The sequence below is a fragment of the Pyxicephalus adspersus genome, chromosome Z, assembly GCF_032062135.1.
Source record: "Pyxicephalus adspersus chromosome Z, UCB_Pads_2.0, whole genome shotgun sequence".
NCBI lineage: Eukaryota > Metazoa > Chordata > Amphibia > Anura > Pyxicephalidae > Pyxicephalus > Pyxicephalus adspersus.
Window position 1 is genome coordinate 84,092,394 of NC_092871.1, and position 20,831 is coordinate 84,113,224.

The 20,831-nt window shown below is 39.4% G+C and overlaps 1 protein-coding gene across 1 annotated transcript in view; it reads right to left on the reverse strand.

The window, feature by feature from the left end:
- PAPPA (pappalysin 1) overlaps window positions 1-15,104 on the reverse strand; it is a 146,955-nt gene extending 131,851 nt beyond the window's left edge. Inside the window, exon 1 of the mRNA XM_072430152.1 lies at window positions 14,606-15,104. Coding sequence (XP_072286253.1) covers window positions 14,606-14,972 — 367 coding nt within the window. The 5' untranslated portion in view covers window positions 14,973-15,104. The remainder of the gene's footprint in view (window positions 1-14,605) is intronic.
- Window positions 15,105-20,831: the final 5,727 nt, after the last annotated feature.

Below are 20,831 nucleotides of genomic sequence, written 5' to 3' on the forward strand. Positions count from 1 at the left end.
GTGGCAACTATGCACTGAATTCAGGACCAGTGCAGGATTGTTGCCACCCTATTACTGCATTTGTTCAACTTCATTGGCTGGATCAGCTTTGTAGAAACAAGATATAACTTTAAATTTAATTGTACTTTTAGGCACACATTTGAAGCTGCCTCAAAGCCTGAGAGCCTTAAGAGTACAAAGAAAGTAGTTGTGTCTTTATAAGAAGCACTGTTTCTAGAGCACTGATTTTAACCTGAAACGTTTCCAATAAATTATATGTACAATACATTTAGGGTATTTTTGGCATGTTATGTACCTGTAGACATCCAAAAACCCAAACTAAAGGGTGTGCCACCTTTTGATTTGATTTCAGCAGCCCCAGCAGACCCAAAGCTCTCACTCAAGTGTATTGTAATATTTTCACTCCTTCTTGGCAACTGCATAAAATATTAGATAGGGATGTGAGGGAGGGTTAGATGAGCTGAACCAGCACAGAGAGTACTTAGACACCTCCAGAAGATGAGGGCGCTATGACGTGCAAGGAGGCTGTGCTATCGAATTGACTCTTTCTTTAGTTTACTTTGCTTGAAAGTTCTCCTTGTCACTATACTAAAATTTTAAAATCGATCTGTACCACAATTAAAGAAATAATTACCTCTCCTGTCACCCGTGCCCCCAACACAAGTACATTCATGATTTAATGCTCATCCAAAACCAATGGGGAAGCCAACAATTATGAATGTGTTAAACTGGAGGTCAGGAAGAGGATCTAAGGAGAGCTCCTGGGAAAGCCAACACCTATGGGAGTATTGAACCCCATGTCCACCACACCTCTCATTGCTCCTGTAGATCTGTGGTGGCTTGGAGGTCAACAACAAGATCCAATAAAGGATATAAAGAGGGTCCAGGAGATCAACACTCCTGGAAATGTCAGTTTCCCTGTCCTTACATTACCTTTTTTTTGGGGGGGTGAGCTAGGTAAGTTTTCTCAGAGTAGTCAAATTAATTATAGAGTTCTACATGGCAAGGAAATTACAATTGTTTTTTTGCAAGGAAAAATGTAGAGATCCCTCAAAAAAGTGGTGACATGCCAAACTGGAAATTTTTGATTCCTAGCAGATCACCGTTTTTTTTTTACTTTGCAATGTTTTTAAAGTGATAGAGAAATGATCATGGAGAAATGATAAGAAACATTAAGAATTGTGCATATATTGCTAAGATGTATTCTTTTTATTTCACCCAAACATACACTTCATCCAACCTGATTAATAGACATGTTTTCTTGATTCTCTTAAGTCAATGAGATAAATGAACACAATGTCTGTAGGGAACAAATACAAACATGCCATGCTTGTGCAAATGATATTACACAGAGGACTATTTACTAAATTTAACAGACTGAAACAACAAAACATAAAATTCGGCATGTGCAAATGTTTAGACACCCTGTTAGCACTTAGTAAACCCCCCTTTGGCAGAAATTGAAGTCTCTAAATATTTCTAACAGCCAGAGGTCTTACTATTCTTGCTTAAAGCGGATCTATGCTCACAAGATCCATTGTTCCTGATTGAGATCTTCTTATGCAAGAGTAATGCTTGGTATTATGCCATCTTCAAATGCTTGCAAAACAGTATTCTGCCAGGATGACCATCCTTATTGAAGATGCCATGTGTAGTGGGAATCCCAAAAATTCCAAAACTTTTTCTAATTAAAGTGCAGGATTTCTAAGCCATGTGTCACAACTGACGACAACTTCAAATACGAAGCAACGTTGGCCACCGGTACCTAAAACTTCACCATTCTCCACATTCCTTACACTATGCAGAATACAAAAAAGGAAATTTAGGGTTAAGATATGCTCCAACAAAATTCAGGTGAGTGGAATCAGCCAAAAGAAAACATGGTATTTTTTAAAAAGCTTTGTCTGCTTGGAAAGTGTCAATTGCCTTCTTTTTTGAGATGCTCACCAACTTCAAGAAGACCATGTGACCAGTGGCACAGAAGTTAGGATAATAGAAAGCAGTTGATGCTGGAAGAGTTTATTTTAAGAGTGCGTCACTCTTTATTATTATTATTATTATTATTATTAATAAACAGGATTTTTATAGCGCCAACATATTACGCAGCGCTCTACATTAAATTGGGGTTGCAAATGACAGACGAATACAGACAGTGATACAGGAGAGGAGGACCCTGCCCCGAAGAGCTTACAATCTGGTTACCCTTCTCATCACTATTCAATGGGGTTAAACAGTGATGGCATTTCTGCCCCTGGCAGTCAATGGGAATGCTCACCATGATGTACCTTAAGAACACAACTTTCAATAGTTGTTAAAGTAGACGGTGATTAGTATTTTTATTGGCTAATGTTTCTTCAAGGTGAGAATGCCGTCATAATGCCACATATTATCATGAGGCCAGAACTGAAGAGGAAGAAGAAGCAATGCCAGCATTCAAGATGGTGGAATGTCAGAAAGAAGCGGTGCTAAAAATATGTTCCAATATAGGAATACTTATCTTCTAAATGTCACCAATCAATCAATCAATGCACAAATTGCACTCATTGTCAATTAAAAAGAATCCTTCTTCTTAATCATATTATCAATAGGAGATGTCCTACCATTCAATAAAATGTGGATCAAATAAAACAACTGAACTTTTCAATAGACAAAACAAAACATTTCTTGATTTCAAGGGAGACAATATCAATCTGTGGTCTCCATCCAACTTGTTGGTTCCCTTTTAAAAACACAACTCCGATATCCCGATAAAATCTTTAATGTGCATCCAAAATTTTACAATCCTTAAGTTTAAAACAATTCCAAAAGAAAGATTGCTCCCTATTGATATACACGCAGAGAAATTGTTTATGTCTAAATAACAAGGTAACATATGTTTACAATATAGAATTGGAGAAAATTGTTCTCTCTCTGATGTTTTGGTATATTCCCCATTTGGTTAGTGTTTGAGAGGACAGGATGAAGGTGCCCACATTCACAAAATGGAGAAAATTGTTTCATAGACTATTGCTATGTATGTATTTATGTATAATTGATTTTAAAATTTAAACACATTGATTTATTATTAAATTATTATAAATATTTAATCAATGGGATGTTAGATGCCTTAAAAGTCGTACTTTATGTCTTTTGGTTTAGTTGTATAATATATATATATATATATATATATATATATATATATATATGTTTATATATATATATATATATATATATTTAGAAGTTTGCAACAATAGACAAGGGATCTGCTTTCTATAAATGATAAGTCCTCCATTGCCTTGTGTTCCAAAGGGAGAACTTCTGAAAAAATATTACAGCTTTCAATAGGTGTGAAAGAGGCGATCAACATGAATCTAGAACAACCTTCTCCAAACAGGAGTTGGGGCCTTCAACACCATCTGTCATTCACATACAATGCTGTCTGAACATCTCTACCCTGGCAATAATTTACACCTTCAGCCATCTAACTCAATCAATTAACACCTATCCAAAACTTCATGGTGCCATTGTGAATAGATCATGTAGTCCAATTAAATATGAAAGAACAATCTCAGCCATTATAATCAAAGACCTTATCTTCAATTGATGACTATATAGAGTATATAAGTTACAAGATCTAACAGTCCATCTAAGTACTACAAATCATATATCTCTAGCCCTTATTTTATCCCTAATAATAAAAAGATGTTGAAAAACAAATGGAAAATACCCTAATAGGGTGCAACACAAGGCCCTGTGTTATTACAATCAACATATGGATAAGAAAAAGGATGTGAAGTTGTTGGAAAGCTGGTGCAGATATGACCTCCACCAAACAAGATGGCATGGACTCATGGCTTAGTACTTTTTGTTTTACTTGAAACAACATGGACACATAGGACCCGATTTATTAAAGCTCTCCAAGACTGGAAAAAATAAGCTATCTCCATGTGACATTATTACCAGGCTAGTCTTGTACAGGTAGCTGCTAGGAGCTTCCTTCCCATTGGCATGTTACCGTGTCTCCTTTATGCCTACGCATACTGGGCCAGATTTAATAAAGCTCTCCAAGACTTAAGAAAACCACTGAAGCTGAAATTGAATTCCTAAAAGTACTAATTTACTATTAGTTGGCAAATGCTTTCAATCTTGGAGCACATCTATTCCAGCTTTGCTAGTTCACCCAGGTTCTTTCATGATAGTCTATCTTCTCCAGTCTTGGAGATCTTTAATAAATCAGGCCCATATATTGGAAATTGAATCATAACCATTTAATATAACACTACCACCTAGTGGTATCACAATATAATCAGAGATTGGTTGTTGCACTGGTGTCTGTACACACAGTTCTAAATGACTCTGGTGGAGATATAAAAGGCAAAGATAGTTTTCATGTTTAGCTAGATAAGCTTCGAAGATTGTCTTTATTTGTCTGTGTATATTGGTGTCAACAAACATTTTGGAGTTTCCTAGCTATCCCTGAGGACAACAAAACACCTTCCTATGGTATATTAAACGGGAGAGCAGGATGTTCCTGGATGTTCGTCTAAAGGGACAACTCTGTTCCTCCAGTATGGTAAGAGTTCTCATTCTAGAACAGTATGTGTGTTACTGGCAAGGCCACCAGCTGAGTAATATAGAAAAAAAACAATGGCCACTACATCTAAGGACTGGAAAACTACAGCATACTATATTTGTGTTCTTGGGATTTCATAGTAAACTAGGAATATCCAACTTCTATTTGGGCCTTTTCCTCAGAGACTTTTAGTGTCAGCGACAGGGGAACATGATCTGAATGTAGCAATTCCAAGATTTCAGTTGATATAATATGGAAAAAATGTTTTAAGAGTTAGAAGAAGTTGATCTCCCGAAAGTATTAGAAGCATGGAAAAAAAAGTTCTAGTCCATCTCAGTCGGATGAACAATTCTCAAACTATTTTTTTATTCAAGGGGTAAAATACGGGAACCCTTCAAAGTAATATAGAGAGCCTTTCACTGTAGGTTGTACGCACCCCAATCACAACTATACCCAACATATATCCACATCACTTAATTCATTATTAGAGGTGGGTTTAGAAGCTAGTCTATCATCATTAAAGTGTGGCAAAAAGTTTCCTGTGCAATTTGATCTACCAAGAGGTTATCAATATTTCACACAGTAGCTTGGTAGTCAGTGGAAAAAATGGTTCTTACATTGCTGGTCATTGGGAAGAATGTCACTCTTACAGATTGCTAAAAAGATCATAGAGGCAGTGGCTCAGAGGCTAGCACTCTGGCCTTTGCAGCCCTAGGTCCCTGGTTTGAAACTTTGCCAGGTCTGCTCACTCTGGTTTCCTCCCACATCCCAAAAACAAGCAGTTAGATTATTTGGCTTCTCCTCAAAGTTGACCTTAGGCTGTATTAAAGACATATGATGGAGGTAGGGACATGACTATGGACTTTGTATAGAGCATTACATCTTCTCACTCATGCTCCTTCACAATTGTCTGTAGAGGACGCTCATTCAGATTTGTAGGTCAATAGACTATAGTCCACCGAGTTCCATGTCTAATGTTTTTGGAAATATTTGTTGGTGAAATGCCTGTTTTCTAAGAAACCTAAGGTCCTCATTTTTGGGTATATGGTCAAACACTTTTTGCTTGGGATCAGTGAGTTACCTAAGTCTGTAAATCTGAAGCCCTGGTGATGTAAGACTGGTAAGCCCTGATGACTGTTAAAGATTTTTTGTAAACTTTTTTTCATACCTTCTTCAATCTAATTTTTTTTTTGGTGGGTGGACAATAATTTGAATCCTCCAGTGGCCTAAAGTATTATTTCATTCTTTTCTTATTAATAGGCATTGGCGCTGTGTTGTCAGCTGCCAGTTTTTATATTAGGCTTGAGGCATGACCACACACAAACTCATCATAAAGCATACAGTTGACATAAAAGAATATGTCTAATGCCTGGTCCACATTAAAGTGAATTATGCCCCAGGTATTTTCATTTAAAATTTGTCTTTGCATACTTTGGCTGATGATGGATATATTGGTAATGGCGTCTACCTCTGTAAATTTGATAGCTTTTGGGTTCTTTATATATGGACCCATCTGTGGGAAGGCATTAAATGTGTTTCTGACTGTGGCTCAGCATGTAAAGTAAAAAAAAAGAGTTATGGATTAAAGTCCCTGGTGTAGCACCAACAGACTTGATGGTCATGGAGTAGAGTATAGTTGTACTACAATCGATGGAATCACTTTGGGATTGACCAAGAAAGTCATCCGCCATGTTTGTTTTCTTAATTATTCATTTTTAGCCACATAAAAATACCAACAGTAGGAGATAAAACTTTAGAATGGAGAATGACAGACAGAGATTTAATGGAAGTGCTGTTAAGGGTAAGGTCAGGAGGGTGCTCTTGTTAGTGTCATACAAATGAGATGAAAGGGCAATGATGGAGGGACAGTTAAGTAAAGAAAAATATGGTGAACAGATGGTGAAGGAAGTTTGCTGAGAGTACAATATGGGGGATGAAGGGGAACATTCCATTTCAGGTTGGGGGTATTATTGACGAAGTAATTGGAATAGGGGGAGGTGGAGACTTATGGGTGATAAGTGGAACATTGGGGGCAGATAGTTCCTCTCAGTGGGATCAGGTATTCTCAATCAATTTTGTTTTTAGAATTCTCAATGATATCAATATTTTAAACTCAACTAACTTTAAAAATCAGCTCTTCGACAAATGACATTGCCTCTTCTAAGATGAAGCAGTCATCTGCAAGAAGGAGGAAGCACATGCCTCCATAAAAAGAACTTGAAGTTTTACTCCAAACCTTGTTTTATTCTTTCTTTTAATAGAGTGAAAAAGGGTTAGAATGTCTTTAAGGTTAACAGTGCTGTCCTTGTCTCTGCTGCTACACAGGACTAATCAATGAAGCAATACATGATCGGAATATCTCTAAAAAAGCATATTGTACTAGAATGAGGAAAAGAGCAAGACTGAGAATAGCCTTTTGGCATTCTTGCAAAAAGTATTTTTAATCACTAAGTCATCAGAAAGTCATTTAAATAACTGTTTAGGAAAATTAATCTCTTCCTTCCCAGCAGAGACTCAGCAGCTCAGCTCTCTGATACACCTCTCAGAAGAGACTTGGCAGCTCAGTTCACCCTTTCAGAGTAAAGTATACATTTTCCATTGTCATTTGGAAATTGTGCTTATTTTTGAGATCAGGTACTGATTATTGTTGAGAAGACTTGGTTCATCATTTCGATTTATGTCAAACGTTTTCAGTAGGATTGAGGTGCAGGACACTTGAGTTCCTCTTTACCAAACTCATCTTATCATGCCTTTATGAAGCTGACTTTGTCCTCAGTCATGCTGGAACAGAAAATGGACCTTCCCAAGGGGTTACCACAAGTCTAAATTGCCCAAAATGTCTTTTCTTGATGTAATATTAACTGTACACTTTAATGTAAGCCAACCTCCTTTTTCTCATATAGAAGATTGTTTACCTCCTCATAAGAAAATTGGCTTCAATCTCCTTCACTGTCAGAAAATATGGCAACAAATAATATTTATTTTTATAAAAAAAAGTTATTTGTGGTAACATACATTTAATTTAAAAGAATATGATGGCCATTGGGGAAGGGTTGAAATCAAAATCTTGCCAATATTTATCTTCAGCTTCATCACAAAGGGGACACCTCGAATCGGACTGAATGCTGGAAATAACACTTCCATATTTCCTCCAAATTTCCATGCATCAGCTCTTTTGGCTGTTTTGCTCTCCATATGTGGATATCGCGTACGTGCATGGATCATTTTTGAAATACTGCTTTATTTTTTTGTTTAGGTTTATGTAAATATTCAGCAGCATATGGTAATGCTGGGAAGCTATTCGTCTCCGTTAGCAGTTCTTAGTTCTATTAAGCCACTGAAATGAAGTAAACACTAGAAAGATAATTGTGTGTCTAATATAGTTTATATTTATAGCGAATTAATAGTTGCAGCTCATGAATGACACGTGCATTTGGCAGGAGCAATTTACTACTGCATTTAAAGAGACCCTGTTGCCAATCTTAAAATTGGTGGCAAAATCACAGCAGAAGTGTTTTTTCCATATTTTTTGAAACATTGTTGACTAAGTGTGAATTTGGATGTGTCTGCAAAATATGAGCACTTCAAGAGTTAGTTAGCTAGCACAGCCCCTTGCTCCTTGAATGTCATGTTTCTTGTTCCAGAAGAACCCATTTACAGTTTGTGCTTCCCCTCCCCTTAACACTCTTCATCAAGCTGCTATGAGAAGTGCAAAGGGTAATACAACAGACTTTGTTACTTGAGTGACAGCTCTGAGCTTGTTGGACCCAGAAATGTGCTCAATTGCTTTTTGCTCCCATGCCCCCTAAAATTAAGCATGAGATCTGTGTGAGCAGAGGAATGTTCTAATAAGTACATCATATACATTGCTACTGTTATTTGAGTGACAGCTCTGAGCCTGTTGGGGATGCTAAGATCTCATTCAAACTCAGTGTAGAATCTGAACCATTTGTATGGTTTATGGGCAGGAGGAACCAGTAACCACAACCATACTGACCATCTAAACTTGTCTTGCCCAGAAATGTGTTTAGCTGTTTTTTGCTTTCATGCCCCCTAATTTCCGCATGAGATCAGTGGGAGTTCCTTCTCATGGGTCCTTATGGAAATTGGAGCTGTTAGTTGTTGTGTTACTAAAGTGACAGCTTTGAGCCTGTTGGGGCTACAAGGTCTCATCCAAACTCAATATAGCATCTGAACCATGGGTATGTTTTATGGGCGAGAAGAACTGTGGTTTTACACCCTTGGTATGTACTTATGGATTATATATTGTATTGCTTGTAAATGTGAAAACTGGGGTTATAAGAGTATTATTATTCTACTTATTTATATTATAGTGCATTCTATCTATTGAAGTCTTGTATAATCCCTGATTAAGCGGATTAATTCAGCAAAACGCGTTGGAATATGAGGATCTATTACAACATCTCAATGATATACACAATTTTTTGGTGCTATGTACTGAGCATTTTTATGGAATTTCCATCCATTGTTTTTATGGCTTGTGTTTAATAAAAGATTGATTTTTTTATATCTGAGCCCATTTTGTGACATGTACTGAACTACCTTTAAAGTGCCACAAATATACCTACCTTTCTATGTACTCAAGAACTAGTAACCACAACCCGACTGACCTGAATGTGTCCAGATCTGTGCTCACCTGCTGTTGAGAAATGTACTTGAGTACATCACTGACTACGTTACGGTTACTTGAGTGACAGCTCTAAGCCTGTCCGGGCTTCTAAGATCCCAAATCCATGTAGCATCTGAACCATGGGTACACGTAATGGGCGTCAAGAACCGGTAACTGCAACCTCACTGACCACCTAGGCTTGACCAGCTTTTTGCCCTCATGCCCCCTAAATTTCTGCTTCAGGCTATTTTGAGCAGGGGGTTGTTTTTATGAGTTCTTATGAAAATTGTTAATGTTAGTTTTTGTGTTACTTGAGTGAAAGCTCTGAGTCTGTTGGGGCTGCCAAGATCTCAAACTTAATGTAGCACTGAACCACTGGTACGTTTTATGGGTGGGAAGAACTGGTAACCACAACCTGACTAGTGTTCCACTGTTTTATGCCCCCTAAATTCCCCATTAGAGCAGAAGGTTGTTCTTATTAGCCTGTATGGATATTGTTGCTGTTGTATTACTTGAGTGACAGCCCTAGGTCGGTTGGGGCTGCCAAGATCTCACCCAAACTCCATCATTTTTCTGCCAAACAACATTAGTGTCTTCAGGCTGTATACCAAACACTTAGCATCTTTCAACCCATGCCCTGTAAGCCCAGGGTGTCCTAGACATGTCCTTTAAGGGTGTGCCAGCACATTTACTGAGTTTATAGGAGAATGCTTTAAAAGATGAGGCTCTTGTCTATAGCTCGGAGCCATTTTCTGCAAAAAAAAAGCATAGAGCCCAGCAATGGGCTGTTGGATAAAAGGACCCTGATACTCCAGGGTAACGGAAATACAGATTTGTCATGCAGAAAAAAAAACAGCACACCCCTACATTATTCTATAAAAATTGTTGGTCAAAATAAATGCCAATAATAACCTGCTTAGGAAGTCTGCTGGTGAAATACATCTTATATAAGCATCAGATTTTGAGGGTCTGGTTTTCTCTGTGCTATTGACGCATGTGGTGTCATAATGCAAAGATCAAAAGAGCTCTATAAGGCCTTCAAAAAGAAGGTTGCGAATGCCTATGAGTCTGGCAAGGGATTTAAAAGATTGCCAAATTATTTGAACTCAATCAGTCTACTGTAAGGAAAATAATCTGCAAGTGGAATAGATTTTAAATGACTTGTAGTTCGTCCAGAGCTGGTCAGCCCAATAAATTGAGTCCAATATAGTTTGATGCCAAAAGAATCAAGTAACTCTTGCAATAGTTACTGACAACGTGAGGGGGAAGCAGCTAAAATTACGAAGGGATTTCACCTATTAAAGCTGCATGGGAGGTCTGCCAGGAAAAAAGCCTTTGCTGTCCAAAGAGAACATTATGGCAAGACCACAGTTTCCATGGAACATATAGGCAAAGACCTGGCTTCCTGAAGACATGTGCTGTGCACATTTAATAAAATATAAATACAGTTGGCTTAAACAGCATTTTGTTGGAAGAGCCTCATACCAACTTTAAAGCACGGTGGTGGAAATGGTATGGATTGTGGTTGCTTTGGTATTTTAGGGTATGGACAGTTTGCATTATATCAAAGTGTACTTAATGAGAATGTGAGGCCATCTGTCAAAAAGCTGAAGTTGACATGGCAAAGGATCTGTCACCAAAGTATACAAGCAAATCCACCAAAAATGTCGCAAAAAGAAGAAACTAAACAGGTCTAAACACAGCACTTTTTTGAATCCCATTAAAATGTTGTGGAAATTGGAAACAAACAGGTAATATAAGGAAACCGAAATATCTTCTAACTAAATGAATGTTGCATTGAGCTGTAGTCAAAAAAGTCAGACACTGGTGGAAAGTAATGCAGAAGTAATTTCTGATAAAAGAGGCAATATCAAATTATTGGGGGTGTACTTACTTTTTCCACAGTGCACCATTATGTCTGTTGATATTTGTGTTGAATAAATAGCTAAAATGATTTCATGCTTTTATATATGTATATATCCATGACAAATATCTGTAGGCACTATGTTTGAATAAAGATCTCATGTTTAACTGCTTAAATATGTCGAGAAAGTCAATAATTCCCATGGGGTGCACATACTTTTTTACATTACTATAAATATATATTCCATTTGGATATTTATCTACTTGCCTGCAGCTCAGCTTTAAGGATGGAACATAATATTAATAAAAAATAAACCATTAGGCATAACATAACAGATCAGAAGTTGAAATAGTGCCCTCAAGCCAAATATATAGCCCTATTTACATTAGTATTGTAAATCTTTCCTGCTGCCAAGACAGAGCTTCTTGGAAGAAAATCCTGTTTATTCATTCTGGTGGAGTTAGCCATACATGTGCTCATAGGTCATCATAGTGGAACATACCCCTCATGAGGTAAGCCTTCTTCCTCCACACCACCTTTACCTCCCACACACAGGCACCACCCTGATCTCCCACACAAGACTTCATAATATTCATTTATGCGTCAGTCTGAATTCCCTCCGTTACACATCCACCAGCTAAACCACACACTCCATCACAATAACATTGAATATTTCAATTCTACAGCTGAATGTATGTTCTGCCATCAATTAAAGGCATCCTATATCAACATAATGTTAGAAGAGGAGAGTAGAAAACATGAGGAAGAGGATTGTTATCTTCAGAGTTTAGCTAGGTCTCTTCTTTAACCGGTCTCAGTCCTGTGCTCTCCCAGTTTATACTCTCTCGTCATTAATAATTAAGCTTTACTTCAAATACAGCAATAGCTTTACTCTTAAGGAAATGACTAATGGTCTCAAATACATAAAACTCCTAATTTTATTAGTATTACCAATACCATCACAGTCACCAAAACACAGAAGACCAACATCAGGAAACACCACAGTCATGTTCGCGTTTGTCCTCCTTCTCTTTAACGTTTATGTCTGGGGATTGACCTATGTTTATCCCGAGCATATCCAAGCTCTTGTTCCGTTGCAGGACTGCTTCTACTAGAAGTCCATTCCAAGCATATACATCCCTTTCTGCAAAATTATACTTCAAAGTGTTACCCCCTGAAGTTCATGGTCAACTTTCTTATTACAAATACTGCTTTCCCAAACTTTATTCACACCAAGAATGTATGTAAAGGTTTTAGCTGTGTCCTGACTTTCCCTTCCATCCTGGAGGCTTTGTATATTAGATTCCTCTGATATGTTTCAGATCTTGTGTTTTTGTTGCCTGTCCCTGGACTTTATATCTTATCAAGATCTTTTTGTAAGCAAGGTCTTCAGAAGAGGATGCAGTAATCTAAAAGGGTGTCACTTTGAGGTCATGACTCCTTGTTCTTGTTTTTAGATTCATACCAAAAATACTGCCCTCCTGATCCTTGCAGTCAAGTTTTCTTTCATGTCCTCCTTTCTCTACCATCTCTGCTATCCAACACTTTGCTCATTATAGGTTCCTCTGGTCTTTCCTGAAATGATTTTCATGACCATTTTTGATGCCCATCTCTGGACCTTTCTGTAGTTTATCAAATGTTACAAATATTTCCAGAATTGGAAACAGCAATCTAAATAAGGTGCTGGCTTGAAACCATGCTCCCGAGTTCTTCATCCTGGTCTTATATCAGAAATACTGCCCTCCTGATGTTTAATCATAGTTAAATGTTTACTTCATGTCCCCCTTTCCCATATGTCCTACACACTTTCCATATTGGGTTCCTCTAATCTCTCCTGAAATGTTTTATCTCTCAGACTTTTAATTTTTGATACCCATCTGTACACTCTCCTGTATCCTAACAATATCAAGTGTCTATTGAATTGGAAACACCAATCTACATGGGGTGCTGGCTTAGGGCCATATACCCGGTTCTTCACTTTTTAGCTTTATTTTGGAAATACCCCTCTCCCACATGTTGGCCTCTATCCTACCCTCATGCCCCCTTGTCCTCCACACTGTACTATACGATCCCTCCAAAAGTAATTTTTCTTTAGACCTTGCATCGTTTTTGTTGCTTCGCTCTACCTTATAATTATCTTTTTGAAAACGGGATCTCCCAAACACGGTATTCTAAATGAGGTCTAACTAAAGCTTGATGTTATAGAGTCATTATGCAAGAAAAAAACCTGCAAATAAGTATTCCTCATAAAGGAAAAGCACATGTTGGGATCTCGCTGGAAGGTCCAGGATATCCCTCGTAACACCTCTTATGCTGCATTTTCCAAGCGTCTACCCCCCTTTCCTTCTCGAAAGACTGTGTCGGATAGTGTACACACAACGCCTGTATGTTTACATTGTAAATAAAATAACAGCCCATGTGGAGGCTCTGCACATTCTTTGACTTTCACATGAAATACCGCAAACATCAAAGATTCAGCCAACTTGTTTTCCTTTTTACCTAATTACTGGCATAACAGATCTCCTTTCATTAGGATGCTGAACTACTGTCCAGGGCACTGCCTGGAAGTTCAGGACAGCGGAGGGAGCTTCGCTGCTTGTGGAAGTGCATCACTGTGACGCAGGCTGCATGAAAGCGACTTACTACAGAATCTCTATTTACAATCAGCACACTTTTATTGGCAGGAGAGCTTTACGGCTCAATCCACCTGCATTTCCTGAAGGCGGCCAAGAAAAACAATGCACAAGAGTACATTACCACACTGGCTGGGGAGATTGTAAGCAAGTAGAGCCATTGCAAAAGTTCAGCATTCCAGACATTCCCCTAAATTAGTGCACAAGTTCTCTCGCATTTCCAGTGTTTTTTAGTAAGTTGTCAATGCTCTTGTGTTTTCTGCATCCCCGCATTGTATTCATAACCCATCAGAGGGTTAGTTGGCCATGGATCTACCTGTCAGCACCTGCGCCTGAAACTTCTCACCACCATTTCTAAGGTGTTTGGGTGGGAAGAAGATGCGGGAAAGTTACCCCTCTGCCCCCATGGGCAAAGGGCCATCCTTACCCCACAAGCATGTGTCTAGTCATTACAAAAAAAAGTACATTGACTGAATAACCAGTTTTTGTTTTTTTGCATTTTCTTACCCAATCACAAAAATCTCATATAAGCTTTAACATATTAATATTTGTTGATTTAATAGATTTAAAATAATTCCTGGTGATACTGCCATTCTTATCATAGGTGCCCGAGTTGCACTTGCGTGTTGTCACCTTGTCACGTGGAGCCTGAAAACAACTAACGCACAGTAAAATGCGCTTTACCATGCATTATTGCTAACGCCTTGATGCCTTTCATTTATGGCACAAGTATAGTAGTTGGCACTGCATTTGCACAGCACTATACATGTATGTTTGGCTTATTGAAAATGAATGAACCCAACGTGCAAAATACAGCAGGTGTGTTAACAGGGACACAAATAGAGCCAATCCACTCAGGCTATGTATTTCTTATTGCAATGAATGAATATATACAAATAAATGGTGTAGTTGTTTCAGCGACTTACCTGCAATCACTGCAGGGGACCTCTGTCCTCCTTCGGCTCTAAGCCAAACTTCTAAGGTAAAGGTGTCCCTGGGCAGCTCATTCCCAGCCTTCAGTCTCAGCTGGTCCCCTTTGCCGGTAAAATAAAGGGCTGTCCCTGGGGTTTGAGAGCTAGCCGCCCGATGGTGGCCCCTCAGGTGTCCACTGATGGATCGCCGCCCCCGGGCTAGGCTGGTGGCGCATGAGCCCTCCTGAGCGCTTCTCATACTGCGGCTTTTGCGCACAGTCCTCCGGGCGCGTTGGAAGCTCTCGTCCATGCCACACTTGGAGGCACCAGCCAAGGCTGCGGAGAGGATCCCCACTGGCAACAGCAAACTCCACAGCAGCATCTCCACCGGTCCCCCCCCAGCTCCCCTGTAGCTTCTCCCGAAAGGCCAGCTTTAGGTTCTCCTCCTTTTTTCTTTTTTTTTTTTTTTTTGGAGAAGGGGGGGCACTTGACCTTTCCTTCTTCTTCTTCTCAAAATGCCCCAAGCACTGAGCAGTTGGGTCTCTTCATTCAGCTCCTTCTCCAATATTTGGACCAATTTCCAAATTTTTTTTCCTTAATTTCCAGAAACTTAAAGCAATATATCCACTCCAAGCCAATCTCACCATTTAAAGGATCATTTCCAACAGACCCCCCCACCCCCCACCCCTCTCCTTTTTCTCTCTCTTAAAGGATGCTCAAGCTAAACATTTTTTTTTTTTGTCTTCTCTATAACAGAAGCTTGGAGCCCACACTGTCCCCTAGCCCCCTCCTCTCTCCTCCCTTACAAAATGAAAAGAGAAGCCCCCTCCTAGGATGAGTAAACACGAATATGCTAATGAACTCCAGGGCAGCTCCACCTTCCCATTCCCACTGAATGATTCCAATTAAACTGCTTGATCAATCAGGATCCAGGGGCAGGAGGGGATGACTTGGCTACAGTCACTTCTCTCTTGCTACTTTGTTACACATGCCATCCATTCAGGTGAAGGAAGTGTGCACTGTGCACTCTTTGCTCTGCAGCTTCTCCACTTTTCCATCCCTGCCAGGTCCTCTGCATTTCCTCCTCCTCCTCCCTGGTGAAGAGGAGCAGCTCCTACTTCGATGATCCTGCACTTCATGCCCTCTCCAGCTGTTCCAATCCAGTTTGGGAAAAGTTGCTTATGAGCTCTCTTTCTTCTACACTCTTACTTTTCAGGTCCTGTAAAGTTCTCCAGCACCACCACCAACCCAACCCACCCCTCTTCTTCCAGGTCACTGCAAAGCTGCTAATCCAAAATCTCCATCAGGAAAAGGTCCACAGCCAAAAGAAAGTCTTCTGGAGAAAACGACGACCTGCCACAGGCAGGGGAAGGAGGGGGTTCAACTCTCATCCTTCTCAATTTGAAGCCTTGCAATATTTATTTGCACCCACTCAATGTCACAGCAACCAGTAGAAAATGGAGTAAAAATAAAATCAATAAAAAACACAACTCTAGGAAGTATTTCCTCGGTGGCTGTTATGTTGGAAGCACAGGTAATCTTTGCCTGCTGTTCTCAAGCTCTCTCTATAGTGGGACTTTTTTTGTTAACTCAATGTTCTCTGCTTTAAAAAAATGATCTCTGCAGCTCCCCCTCCTGGTGGCAAGGTACAATTTACAAAGTTTGCACATCCTTGTTTTCCAAAAAAGTGACAAAAAAAAGTAACACCCAGTTTACAAATAAACATCCTTATCCTTCTGCTAAAGATTGAAAAACTGCACATGAAGTGTGAGGTGGAATGACATGGCATCTGAGGGCATGTAGAGGGGTGTCAGTATCACCTTGCTTAAATACTTGGATTAATTTTTAGATTAATCAGCAGGTTATCCTTTCATAGGCTTGTTTATTTATTGTGATTGCTATAGAAAGAACCATTTTGGTTGCACCATATATTTGTTTATTTTATTTTTTACTTCTTACATTCTGATTATATCTCATTATAGGACCACCTCTATTTGCTTGCTGCTAGCTTATTGATTTAATAATTTTTTACAGATAATTAAGGATAAATTAACCCTTATCCCATACCTGATTTTGGATACTTTGAAAAACATTCACAAGTTTTTTCTTTGAATTTATCGGCTTGGAAGCATTTTGGCTTATCGTGGGTTAAACAACCCAGGCGACTGTTTGTTGCATCTCGGATTTGATAGGGATATCGCATTTTTTTCCTTCCCACCACCAGCTCATACAGCTTCTGCAAGTCATTTTGTGTACTGATTGCTCTGACTCTTTACCTGTATCCCCTGAAGAAGCCTTCCGGCGAAACGCGTCGGGTTACAGCAAACTGCGCCTACTTTCTACACTTGTTGCAACTCTTAGTCAGACAACTGATTGTCTAGTAAGCAAGGCATTTCCCTACCTATAGCGGTTCAGGGATGCCTTAGACTGAATGTCCTTTTATATCTTTTTGTTTTTGTAATTGATCCCTATTGTGATTTTCACTTTGGATGTTATATAAATGAATATATTTGAATATTTCTTTTTGCCAAGTAAACCCCAGTTATTTCTCAATATTTCTTCATCGGTTGTCAGCCATACAATACCTATAAGTTCATTTTTTTGAGTACCTTATGTTTATGTGGATGAACCACAAGCCAGATTGTAGTGGAAATAAAGAATCCTGTCACCTAAAATACTCCTATAGACAGATTATATCAGATTCACAGAAATTATACCGATATCATATGGCATATATCGCCAATAGGGTTAGAATAGCCAGTTAAAGGGGAAAACGGCAAATAAATGGGGAATTTTATTCATTTTATTCAGGTGTAAGTTAATTCACTGATATCTCATAAAAGCATTTTTTGAACTTCAGCTCTAGTTATTGAATTAAACTGGTGACCCTGCCATGTGTTGGTCTTAGGGTAAATGAAACTGGGCCATTGCCCAGGAATGCCACTTTCTCCAGGGTCCCAAATTAAAGATTTTCAGAGATGTAGGAAGTATTGTCATTCCTAATCTAGGTGCGCACTTTCATGCTCAGTTCAGAAAACAATAACATGGAACTAAAAAATGTACATGCAATGCAGCACAACTAACAGTAGTGCCTTACCATGTATTATAGTCTACTGCAATGCACATGCATCAACAAGGAGCATTGGAATGTCATTATGCAATGCACTTTACACCAATATGTACCATATTTTGCATCATGCTTTGCCACCCCATTGCAATGCGAGCGGAGTATAAGGCAGCCAATTTGGAATGAATGAGCTGCCAAAGCACCACAAAAGACTTGGATAACTTTTGTATGATCCAATTCACAACAACTGCACCTGCTTTAAACTGTGTTTTCTTGCATTGGGGGGGCCATTCTGAAGGTATTGTGCATTACCATGTGTTGTGGTAATATATGGATTATCACATTTACAGGAGTCACATTAGGGGGCAGATGGCCTCAATAAATACAAATTAATTTGTGTCATTTCTATGTGCTTGGAGTTTAGCCTTGGACACACATTTATAACTTTTCACTTAAAATAGTTGTTAGTGATCAATTCCACCAGCAGAATGAGCAAGCTTTGTACAGACATCTCTGCTCTATAGGGAAGGTCTGGGGGACGGCAAGCAGGGAAACCCTGCTGCATCTTCCCAATGGTACCACCAGGTAATGATTCAGGAGGGATCATAAAATGATGTTGGAGAACCACTATACGGTTCCTGGATTTTCACCAACAATCATCCTATTTATGGTAATAATAATGACCTTGGTGGGAGCAATGAAGGGGAACCTTCAAGTGATGACATCACTTAAGCCGGCATCTACATAACCTTTTATTAGAGCCCTGCATGCGGGTTGGCGATGGCCGACGCTTGTTTCTATTCCCATATAAATCCAGTATTTATGGGACTTTAAACCACTTTTCTGCGTTAGGTTACTGCACGAATATTGTCCAGTAAAAACCCTGAAGTGGACTTACTACAGAGCTGCTATGTTTACATACCACACAGCATCCAATGAATATAAAATAGCAAGTCTGTGAAAGAAATGTTATTCTGTCTAATGGAGAATTGCGGTCACAGTAAAAGCAAACCACAACAGCCGTAGCCGGAACCGTCCTTTTATGATGTGAGAAGAGGATCAGCTGCAAGAGGTCCCCCTGCAAGCGACATTTCTAATTTTTCATCCCGTCTGCCAATAAAAGATGCGCCAACTATAAAGATTTAAAGTAGACCCATCATCAGATATTTCTTATATAAATGGGACAAAACTTAATTAAAAAATTGTGACCAAACAGGTTCTTTTTTGCAAGAGGGATCAGCGATGTTTCTTCTACGACAAGACAAACTTACCTGCCTGTATGCAATCTTCTTTATTATGTACATTGAGCTGCACAAGTGAAAATATAAGAGATGGGGATAAAGCACTGTTACCCTATAAGCCTGAATAAGATCCTTCTTGGCAGAACTGCAAGAAAATCGAAGATTTATAGCAACAAATACACTGCCTGGCCAAAAAGAGTCTAAAAGCTTATGGAAGCAGTGTTATGATCTGGGGTGCTTGTGGTGGCGGTGTTATGATCTGGGGTGATTGTGAGGGCAGTGTTATGTTCTGGAGTCCATGCGGGACAGTGTAATTATGTGGAGTGATTGTGGGGACAATCTTATGATGTGGGGTGCCTGTGGGGGCAGTGTTATAATCTGGGGTGCCTGTGGGGGCAGTGTTATGATCTGTGGTGCCTGTGGGGGCAGTGTTATAATCTGGGGTGCCTGTGGGGGCAGTGTTATGATCTGGGGTGCCTGTAGGGGCAGTGTTATGATCTAGGGTTACTGTGGGGGAAATACAGGTTGACATTAGAAAATCCGGCCACGGATAGTCTGTTTACTTCAGTTTCACGGCATGAATTTCAGATCACAAATTCAATACAGGGACTGTAGTACACTGTTTGGCCACTAATGTTTTGGGGCTGTTCTGCAGAAACGCTTGCTAAACTAAATGGACATTGAAACGTCCCTGCTGCCTGCTCGCTGGAACTGTGCCAGATGTCCGCAGTGCTACCAGAGAAAGATTGGCTTGAGTGTAAAGGTAAGTATAAAAAAAAAATCTGTGATTTTCTAAAATCCGACACACCTCAGGTCCCCAGGTTGCCGGATTTTTGATAGTCAACCTGTCGTATGATCTGGGGTGCCTTTGGGAGCAATGTCATGATCTAGTATGCCTGTGAGAACAGTGTTATAATCTGAGGTGCCTGTGAGGGCAGTGTTATGATCTGGGGTGCCTGTGGGGGCAGTGAGGTGCCTGTTGGGCAGTGTTATGATCTGGGGTGTCTGTTATGACAGTGATATGATCTGTGATGCCTGTAGGGGTCAGTGGTATGATCTGGGGTGTCTGTGGCTACAGTATTATGATCTGGGAGGGGGGGGCCTTTGTGAGCAAAGGTATGATCTGGGGTTGCTTCAATTGGTCAGGTCTGGGTTTACAAACATTATGTTCCCACAAAAAGTGGTCAGTTGACTCCCTGAATATACAGAATGACTGGGTTTTTCATCAATAATTTTTTTTCTTCTCTGATGGCTCGGACATAATTCAAGATGACAAAGCTGAGATTTATTGGGCTCAAATTGTGAATGATTGTCACACATAAATTGGCCACCACAGGGTCCAGACCTGAACCCCATAAAGACTATTTAGGTAGAGCTGGGGAAGAATTTACAAAGCTCCGACTTTCCTATCATCAATACAGGATCTGAGGTGTATAAATGCAGTGCTGGATAGAAATAAATGCTGTGACATTGCAAAAGATTATCAAAATCATACCAGAGAGAATGTGTGTTACAATAACAGCCAAAGGTCCAACGAAATACCAAAGTTTGTGACTTTTTTGCTAAGCCATTGGATGTGAAATGTTAAAGCTTTTGGGTAGATTCGGTCTTTTTTATGCTAAGAGTTTAAGGTTCTCTGGCCCTTTAAAAAAATAAGAATAAAAACCCAATCAGCATGTCATGTCCACTTTAGGTTATTGATGTCTTAGGATTGGTTACAGTGCATCATTTTAGATGCTAAATCACCCACATTAGGTCATCGAAGGCCTTTGGGAATGGTGATACCATAATGTAATGAGATCATATTCAAGTCAAATGTTGTCTCAAGCCAAATGACATTAATAAAATGATGGCTTATTTGCTAAGGAAATGCAAGGAGTGACACTGCTCTGCAGAATGTGGTCACCTATAGAAGCCTATTATAAACTATCCA